Source organism: Dendroctonus ponderosae, unplaced genomic scaffold (assembly GCF_020466585.1).
Source record: "Dendroctonus ponderosae isolate FM_Combo_2020 unplaced genomic scaffold, Dpon_F_20191213v2 Dpon_F_20191213_2, whole genome shotgun sequence".
Classification (NCBI taxonomy): domain Eukaryota; kingdom Metazoa; phylum Arthropoda; class Insecta; order Coleoptera; family Curculionidae; genus Dendroctonus; species Dendroctonus ponderosae.
In genome coordinates this window covers 12,408,795-12,419,582 of record NW_026018165.1, presented here as the reverse complement: position 1 = coordinate 12,419,582, position 10,788 = coordinate 12,408,795, and the positions used below count along the sequence as shown (strand labels likewise).

Here is a 10,788-nt window from a genome sequence, read left to right as displayed (position 1 = left end):
TGGTAACTACCACACGTTTATGATACACCCCGTATATTGGAAAGTAATTTTAAAATGTGGACCTTTTAAACATGAAAAACTTTCGTAGGACGTATATTCTTGTAAAGTTCATATTTACTGAGATATCGCAGTTTGACGCACTAATGAGCAACCCTGTATAATTAATCGCAAGCATAAAGTCTCTTATTTTATTTTATGTTGATTGTTTTCAATATTAATGTAAGACATGGCACAATTATATACCAAAGTGATAATGAGCACAGTGAATATAGCGGTAGTGACTCTCCTTCAACTAGACTTAACTTAATATGTACAATATTGTTATAAAAATTAAAATTTAGGAGCACAATTTATTATCCAACCTCAAGTATAGCTTTGACATGGGAGTCAGCCAATTCGCGAGTTCAAAAGTCTAGACGCCCCCTGGTGGCTAAAATGATAACTACAAGTTAAGTAGTAATTTGACACTTGCTTTGTTGACTTTGGTGTTTACATCTGATTGTAATTTGTTTTGTTTGTTCTAATCAAGTTTTGTAAGCTTTTAAGAAATAGAAACAGATCTAAAAGTGTGTAAGTATTGTTTTATGTTATAAATGTCATCAACTCCAATAAATAAACAAGTCTGGCAAGTCTCAACTGTCACTCTACAACGAGTAATTTGACGTTTCTGAACAGACTGACAGAACACTTCTGAACCTCTTACCTGCATGTGTGCTTTCTGATTCAATTATGAAAGAAGGGCATTTTTTTTAAATACAAAATTTGCCTCAGTTTAAAGACGTTTCGCAATGTTTTATTTGTAATGTAAGGATTTTCCGATACAACCGTTTCTTTCTGGCCACTGTTAAGAGATGATCAATGCGCATATTATTTACAATCAGAAGAAAAAGCAATACGTATTCAGGTTAATTAATTCGATGAAGGCCAATTTAATATTTCGTTCCTCTATTTTTTCCGCTCCCAAAAAGTGAAGTATAAAAGAACGGGAAAATATTTTGACCAACATTTTAAATACAACTTAAGAAAGAAGGAAAAAGATTAAGTAAAAAATGTTTTATTAAAAAATCACAGTTTGTACGATTTTGGCAATAATTTATGTTACGTGTTATGTACATTTTGTTTAACCTTAACTCTAAAACCTGCGACGAGGACTTCGGAATGATCTATTTCCTTCCTTTTCGTCATCCACACATTCTAGTGCTGCGATGTTGAAGTATATATTGCCCATGAAATTAGCGATCGGAATATCAGTTTGACTTTTTAAACATTTGTAAAGATGTTCGTCACATTCACAATGTGATTTTGTGTAGATAGAATTGTTGGACAAGTTGTACTTCTGGGAGCGCGCCCTTACTTTAACTGGGCACAAATCGTGGGTTCTACAGCACACATCCACAGTCGGTTCGGATCCTAAGTCGTAATAATTTTGAGCTATGTCACCTGTTCCACACCATTTTGTCCCTAGGAGTAATAATAATATGAGAAATGTAACCAGTAAGGTATGGTAATTAACCAAGAAGAACTAACCGGGTATAATTCCTTTGAATAAACTGAAAGGATCATTAGCCAAAATTCCTCTTGCTTGCTCAAATGGGCTAGCTGTTGAATTGCGAGTATCTCTTTTGATGTTCCCTGTATATTCCTCTAGTTCTTTACATTGGTCCATCAGCGTGAGCATTTCCAGGAAGGTAATTCCAACGGGACGCGCTTTCTTTGCAAAACTACCAAGAACTTCAGAATATTGCTCCGGTTTACTAAAAAAAATAACATTTGTTAAATAAACGTTTTAAGTGTAAAATGGAGAAGTTGATGACGATTGAACGATTGAGAACGTTGCTCTATGATAAAATGCTGAACTAGATATATTTTAAGTTGTGTACTTTCTACAGGCGTCGTTATTTGCTTATGGGGGAAGAAACAAGATAGTTAACCGATCAAAAGTCGTTTTATCTAATATATTTTAAGGTTTCGTATAGACCTGGGTAAAACTGGAAATTTTTTGGAGTTGGCGCAGTGCTTCGCAAATGGTTTTGTGCGCCAACTCAACGCACCGGCGCGTAACTCTGTTCCGTTGCTGGCAAGTTGTTTTTCGATTTATTTTAAGGGCCATTTATTAACAATATTTTAAGTCAAAATTTGAGAATTTTTCAGTTTTAGCGAAGTTGCTGTTTCCTCGAATTTTATCAATTTTTTCAATTTAAAATTCAAAAAATTCAAAAAAATTAATTTTTCTAAAATGTTTAAAATAAATTTTATTACAACACTTGCCTCCTTCGTCGTTTCGTAAAAAGTGTTGAAATAATACAACTACTTTTTTTTAAACAAACAGAATGACATACAGAATATAACAGAAAGTTTATAATAAATTATTTGGAAAACTCATCACCCCCATCCGTCTGAAGACTTTAGAGTTGGTTTAAAAACTGTGGCTTTTTAGTTTTGGGTTGAATTTTTTTTCTTGCTTTACTTTACACTTGAAAACGCTCTATTTTGTAAAGTTTCACTCAAAAATACTGACAATCTGGAGGTATGTTACGCCAAAAATTTATAGCTGAAGCGAAAACCTTTTCAGCGTCGAATTCGGGGCAACAACGAAAATAAGTTTTCCCATTTTTTCCGGAAAATTATTAAAGTTTTCTGAAAAACCGATCACAAAACTAAAAGTTTTTAATCGAAAGCGCAAAATATAATAAGTCATTATTTTCTGATCTTTTTGATCATGATGTTTTTCTTCTTTTCCGACAACCATGGGGTCTTTTCAGCCAAAAAGGACACACCTAATTTTGTTAGAAAATTGGCCTCGAGCATCGCTTTTCAGGAAACTTTAGAAAACCCTTTTGAGCTTCGAATTTGGCGCAAAAACCAAATATTTTTTTTTACTTTTTCCGAAAGCAATTACGATTATCTTGAAAAAAACGATTAGAAAGCAAAAGTTTACAAAAAATAGTTTGGAAAATTCTCTACCCTCATCGCTCTGAAAGCTTAATTAAATTTTCAGGTCTTTCCAGGTTTAGCAAAGTTTTTCTTAAGCAATTCTTTCTAGGCAGAGAAATTTCTTAGAAAATTGGCCTGAAGCATCGCTTTCCAGGAGATTTTAGAAAACCCTTTTGATCTGCGAATTTAGCACAAAAACCAAATAATTGTATTTACTTGTTTCCCAAAGTAATTACGATTATCTCGAAACAACGACCAGAGAGCAAAAGATTACAAAAAACTGTTTGAGAAATTCGCTACCCTTATCACTCTGAAGAATTTTAAAGTTTATTTAAAATTCCAGGTCTTTCCAGTTTCAGCAAAGTTTTTCTTCAGCAATTCTTTCCAAGCAAGAAACGCATTGTTTTCTAAAGTTTTACTTAAAACACTGACAATATTCCGGTATTTTCTGTAAAAAATGGTCAAATAAATTCTATTGGAACACTCTCCTCCTTAACCGCTTTGTGAAGACTTTTTTAAAAACTTTTGCAGTTTCGAATTTTGGACAAAACCCTAATAATTTTTTCTGGGTTTGTTCCCCAAAATATTTACAGAACAGAACAAGCGAAATTTTATAATCAATTATTTGGAAAATTCGACAACTTTGTCGCTGTGAATAATTTAATTATTTTTAATTTCAGTTTCTTCACTTTTCGGACAAAACAAAACTCTTACTGTGGAAAACGGAGGGTCTTTGAATCGAAAAAATTAATACATCGATTTTACAAGAAAACTGGGCGTATTTATAGTTTGGTCTTCTTTTCCTTCACTTGGTATCTTTTTCGAATACCCGTTTTACTTTTGGGATAAAATCCTTTCGCAAAAATTAGTTTTCCAAAAAAACGATCACAAATAAATTGTGAGCAGAGTCTACGTTCGCTTCCGGATAAGTTTTGGCCACCATACAGCTGTTTCTATATCTTTGTTAACCATTATGTAGTTGATTTGGTTTCGTATTATTGTACCATATTTTCCATCTTTTGGGGCTTTCCAGGTATATAATCTGCGCGGAGGCATCTCGAAAAATGTGTTTATTATAACGAAATGCAAGTACAGAGCTTTTCTCCACGCGCATTTCTTACTCCAAGTCCATGGGGTCCAATACTGTTTCCTGATCTTCTTCTTCCTACTTTTGCATCTGAATTGCAGTGTTCCCTAAATCAACAATATTGCTGCCTAGATAAGCAGCAGCAAAGCAACATCAGAAGCTACTAAAAGCTGCAAATAATGGGAAAGTTGGATGGGTGCAAAGCAATCGTTTTAATATTGCCAAAAGTGCACTTTCACAAAGCTGTACAGATAGAAATAAACAGATTAAAAGTTTCAGTGCAGGAATGGGCCATTCTGCGACTTTTAAGATTGGCAGCCCATGTGAAACATGGAAGTGCGATTTTTTTGTTGGAGGAAGCGGCAGCTTCTGGCAGAACTCTTATGAGTTTAATAAAGCACAAATAACCTGCTTGTTGGGATCACAACAACAAAACACAAGGATATTTTAACATGGATGAGTCTGCAGTATCAGCCATTCAAAAGGTATTCAAGGTTTTGGCCACAAAAGATCGGAAACAGAGATGTGTAGTAACTAGTACGAAGCGATTAGTAGGTAGATACATTTAATCTGCATCAATCGCCCATTGTCATAAATTTTGCTCTAAACATTCTTAAACCATGATTAAAGGTAATGCGCCAACTAAAACATTACATTGGTGGTGTGTTATTATTATTATTATATTCAATATATCAATGTTGAAACAGAAGACTTACACAAACCATGTTGTTAAGTGCCTGAAAATCTCATTCGCTGTGGCTTGGAATGTGCATGGAAAAACACGAGCAAAAGTTTGAGCACAACGGCCATGTAGTTATTTTTATTGTAAAATAACTGCAATTTGTTAAGTAATGAGGTTCTATATACATTTTCAACACATGGAAATTTTAGAAAAAAAATATATTTTAAAATTAGTTGGTAAACCGAAAGAAAATTGTGTGTAAGCAGAACTTTATTTTGGACTCTATCTGCTCTAAAAATAGTTTCGGGTAGGCGTAAATCCTCCTATATGCATATATTTTGAAAGGCGTGTGACTTGTTATTCATGTAGATTATCTATTAATCGTTGTGTCTCAAGAATTGCATACAAAACTTTTAATTACTTTATTCTACTTTCGGAATTGTCGCAACTAAGTTTCATGCTAATGGGGTAATTATATTCAAGGTAATTTTGTTACTTGCATTTACATGGTTTAACTAAAGATGATGCGTTGAAAAATACAGCTAGTCATACTAATTAAAATATCTATCTTATTGCTAGTTGGCATGATTAAAGGCCTTAATTATATAGACCCATATCACGCACGCATATTTATTGCTCTTTGGAACTTTATTTTTTCCAAATTGCTTTAGCAAGTTTAGACTCATCAAGCATACTAATGAAACATTTAAGTATATAATACATTGGAGGTAAGGAATGCATGTAATTTAACTGATTTACCTCAATATAAGGAAATAATGACACCATTGTTGCTAAATTACTATTGTTGAAAACACTAATGATAAGTAAAATGCAGGTTAATTACATTGATATATCTATCTATTGTATTGCATCAGATCGGAATTTCGAGCTTCAATTAATCGAAAAATAATCGTTTGCGTATCGTAAAGCGACATCCATTGTGCAGATATATTATCATGTAACCTAAATTAAAGTGGTATATTTTTAAATATACAGGGAGGTTCACCTTACGCAAAACTATTGGCGTAGAACCGCATTTAGACTGCCAACTATTTCCAACTATACACAGTATTTGGCTTTTGACTAAATAGTTTTAGATAAAGCACGTTTTCTTAGTGAAGCAACAACCTTTTCAAATTAACAATAGACCATCGAATCTCTCAAAACTTTTTCGATTGCGGAACACTTTCCAATTCCAGAAATTTTAACGGAACACTTACTTTATTATAATACTACTAAAAAAAGTCCCCACATTTTTCATGGAGCCCACATCAGGGCGTACGAAATAATGTCAAGCAAATGTTTTCGCGGAACACAATATGGAAACCTCTGCTTTAGAGTTTACATGTTTCAAGAGTATTGAAATTTAAAAAAACTCGACATTTACACGTTTGCATTTAAAAAAAATATGGAAAATGCTCAATTTGTTTATGTGACCCATAAGTATTTACCAAAACGTCCCATCAAAAAACTCTACGGCGAGTTTCGATTAAAATAACAGCAAAATGTGACTTATTTCAATAAGAGCATTAAAAAATAACTTTGATCTCCTCTATTTCTGTATCCATTGACTTCTTCGAATAAGTATGATGTGATAGATCCTATAATTTTTCCCGCAGGAATGCACCATTAATTCTTTTATTATTGCTTATGGTAGACCCTTCCCATATAATGAAGTTTCACACAAATATTTTATTGTTATTGTTGTATTATTTTTCTCAGTATTTTTTACCTGAAGTCTTAGTCCAAGATTCAATATATATTTTTATTCACAGCAACTTTTTAAATTTCATCTATAACTTTTTGTTCATATTCAATAACAGATTTATTAAAAATGTTGTGTAAAATAAACCTGAACGTAATACGTTTGGAGTTTAAAATGTTTGCGTATAGTCATAATGCTCGAAGTAATATTGTTAATAGTATTAACAGTATTAATTATAGTACAGTTGTGGTTAGCCATTGCCCTTAAACAATTTACATGATTTCATAACATTAAGAACACTCGAATTCGATGCTAACTCATTTTTTATGCAGAACTGTTATTAGGACAATTGTTATTCCTTTAATACTTACTTCAAATATTGTTAACCAACTTTAAAAATTATCTTTTCGACGTCTGTTTTTATTTTTTTAACGGTTTTACCACCTTATAGATTTCTTTCTTCATCAGTGGCCGGTGTTACAAGCATTGTTCTTATGATTTAGTTAATTCCGAGTTTCTCAACCTGCTTAATAATTCAAGTACAATTGATTATATCTGTTCGCGATCAGGTCGATCGAATCGCCCTCAATATTGATTTCCGAAGAACTTTTGTTGCGCATTATATAGACAAAGGAAGTTCATTTAATCTAGTTTTAATCATCTCATGTTTTTATTGACCGTTACATTATAATGATCTGATATTGATGGCTACAAACTCGTCGCTGCACGGCAATCATTAGCAGATCTTGCTCAATCATTTCACTTAAATCCCATAGAGTTACTTACATATGCAAGTATAAAACCATGTAAAAAATTCAGATTTTAACAGCTTTTAAACTGATTAAATATAATTTAAATACAAAATTAGAGATTTGAATAAATTTTGCTATTAGACGGAGGACAATTGTTACGACCAAAACTTAATATTGCGTGTATCAGTCTCTATCTATGCATGTACCGATGGCACACTTTGTTCCCATCTGCTACGGATCTTTTTGTGGTTTCTATGAAGACGCTTCGACATGAACAGAAATGGTCAGTGAATTTTAAGTCTCTCCAGTTTTGGTAGTGAGCTTGTTGTTTTGTATGTCGTGATTTTCTATTATTTGTCGGATTCTAACCCTGAAGCTTGAAAGAATGTGCAAGAATATTCGTTTTTTTGCATTTCTGCAGTCTTACATTCGTCTTTCTCTTTATAGACACTGCATCAGAAGTAGCTGTTTTGCAAGATTTGAAAATATTTGTTTTATTTCTTGTGGTTTCAAAATGGTGAAGTAATAGTGGAATTGATAGACCGAAAGGGCCTACACTTGATATGCTATGCGAAAGTCTTGAAAACATTTACTATTTTGGGGGAGATTTTTTTGAAAAATCGTATACGAAATGCAGTATAATATCGCTTGAATTAACAAATGCTATGCAATGCACCAAATGTGATATTTAATAGCCCAAATCCCAGCAAGCGCACAGGTCATTCACGACGTATGATACCATTTTTGAAGGAGCAATTAAAATCACCGAAACTGGTAGTTAATAGTTTAAGCAAGTAGTCACGATCAAGTAATTGGTATAAATAAATACCTATATTTTTCGCTTTGCAAATGTAACTTATTTTAATTGTAAAGTGATAATGAAAATTTTCGTGGCCAAGAAACCTTCCCATGCCATTTTGCTTGTGATCACCTTACTTAATTTACTTTATGTAATTTGAAGTGATTGTATACCTTTATAATGTAACAGTGTCCATTTTTGGATCTTTTCTACAAAATATAACTATACTTTAATCCAAATTGTATATTACCAAGTATTTTAACACGATTAACACCCTTTTGCTCAATATCCTGTGTATATCGACAAAATTAATTAGGAAACTTTATGTTATAAAAATAAATCAGGCTGTAACCTCTATGTGCACAAATTGTGGAAATTATTTTGTGGTTTGCTATATTTCTGAATTCATACCAGCAAAAGTTGTGCAATGTAATGATTGCCTTGACTTCCTAGACACTTATTAATGTGAATTCTTTAAAACCATGAACTTAAATTAGACTTGAACTAAAGAAATGTTAGGAAATGAACGTTTTTCAAGGTAATAATTTCATTGCATTCATTAGGAAATATTCAGATATATTTTATGCAGGCAACTTCTCTTTTAATTGTCCCTATATCAGGCAACCTGTTTTTATAGCGCCATGTTTAATGCTGGCTCTATTTTTCATATTCCTATTAGAGAGCTCAATAGTTTGCAATGTTTTCTCTAACGCTGTTTCAAACAACAATTTCTTAACTATTTTAAGGTAACAAAATTCCATTTAGAATAGCCATTTTACTATCTTCAAAATGTGTAATTTTTTGAAAACGTCATTTCTCCGAAGCTGTTGAATACATCAGTCGTCATGTCCTGTTTGATAGTCCACCCTGTCCCAACAACTGTGTTTGCTGTTAACTGTAAATATCTTCCCCAAGAGCTCGGACAAATTTAAAATATATAAATATTTTCCAATGGAGCTCGTATGAAATGGAAGTTTTCTAATTAGGCTTTAAGTATCAAAAATCTTAAAGAGTCGCATTTTAAATACGTATTATCACGCAACTGGTGGACCACTGGATGAATCTGGATAATTATTAGAACTTATTCGAAAGAGATTCATAAATACCTACATATTTCCTTATATAGGCTTTCTCAGAAATATTTAATATTTAAAAAAGAAGAGAAAAGGGTAATTTTTTATAAACCATCGAGGGTTAAGAAATTTCGAAGTCACGTTCACATCCGAATGTTCACGGGTTCCAGTGCATTGATATAGCGTTTTCTATATCAGAATGCTAAAACACCCAAAAAGAAATACACAATATTTTGAAAATGTTGGGTCTTTCTGGAATCATCTGGAAAATGGAGGATGGGACGCCAGCTTGCTTAAAGCTGGTAAGAATTTTGTCTGATCCACAAATGCTCTACTTTGAACTGAGTTTAATTTTTCGAAAAGCAACCGAAGTCTAATGCATTCTCTACATTTTCTATTCTTGGGTAATGGTTTGGAGGAAATTTTCTGCAGTACTAAACATATTTTATTCTTTCTTTCCAGGTGGCACTTTACCGTCTTTGTGCGTAAGTTTGGCATTACTTTTCCCTTGGTTGCCATATACATGAAGAACTTTTAGTCCCATGTTGTTGATTTGTATTTTATGATTTTGTTGCCTTTTTTTATTCGACGATGAACGACGAGGGAGATTCTGGATTCTGGCTAGGGTTCTTTCAAAAGGTAAAACGTTTTAATTATAAATATTCATCAGACCGAGCTGGCTTTCCGTAATAAAACTATTGCCACCGTTTTGATCAAAACTGTTAAAAATTTTCAATAATTTCCGACCTGCAAAGAATGGATCAAGCGGTTAATATCAATTGTCCAGCAAAGTGTTGGTATTAACGTTTATACATATACATATAATTACAGGGTTTAATCCTGCTGAAATAATAATTTCCTGGCGAGTGCCGGTAATTTTACCTCTTTTTTGCAGCAATCACAAAATTCATACATTTATTCCAGGTTTTCATTAGAGAGTCAATTTATAGATATTAATTACGTAAAGGCATTAACACGACTTTAATATGCAAATATAAAAATACCCTCGAGACACAAGATACATTTTTTCGAGATGGTAAAAGAGTGTTAATTCGCTAATTTAATTCAATGTTTTATACAGGATTATAGCCAAGGCCTGTGTAGAAGCGGATAAAAAATTGTGATTTTTAAAAAGCGTTACATTTGACAATTTAGTTTGACCAAAAATATTGACTTGAGTTTAATGAGAATCTAATCGACAGACAACATACGTATTAAACCTTAATCTTGTAAATGCTCATCTCATTATTGAACTGAGAAAAACAATCTGAACTGATAGTTCTTGTTTCATAAATGTTTTTCAATCAATTTTATTCAGTTCGACTCAACTTGTTTCATAAAAGATTTTAACACGTGATTTTTACGTCACCACATCTGCTCGACGCTCACATAAAGGCATGATCGTACCTGAAAAGCTGTTGAAAGTCTACTTTTCCCACCAAAGAAAATGTAGCAAATTTAACATGAATATTTGCTTGAAACTAACAGTTGGTAGATTTGTGCTTGACAAAAGAGGATGTTATGTTCCCCAGCAATTAGATTTACTATTTACCATATGTTTTACTAGCTTATACCTTGTTTGTTTGTGGTGGCAAATTAACTGGGAACAAATATGTGTGCACATTAATGAATTTCTACCCAATTATCAACATGAAGGAAAGCCATAATTTTCATCAATTAATAATTTAAATAACTTTCATGGCCTACATGCAATGTGTTCGGCGACTAATATTCAAGTGTACAGGGTGATTAAAAG

General features: G+C 32.6%; 1 protein-coding gene across 1 annotated transcript in view; it reads right to left on the bottom strand.

Annotated features, from left to right (window-relative positions):
• Window positions 1-1,038: 1,038 nt before the first annotated feature.
• LOC109544685 overlaps window positions 1,039-10,788 on the bottom strand; it is a 16,609-nt gene continuing 6,859 nt past the window's right edge. Inside the window, exons 3-4 of the mRNA XM_019915007.1 lie at window positions 1,528-1,754; window positions 1,039-1,461 (exon numbers count right to left, since the gene is read on the bottom strand). Of these exons, the coding sequence (XP_019770566.1) occupies window positions 1,133-1,461; window positions 1,528-1,754 (556 nt within the window). The 3' untranslated portion in view covers window positions 1,039-1,132. The remainder of the gene's footprint in view (window positions 1,462-1,527; window positions 1,755-10,788) is intronic.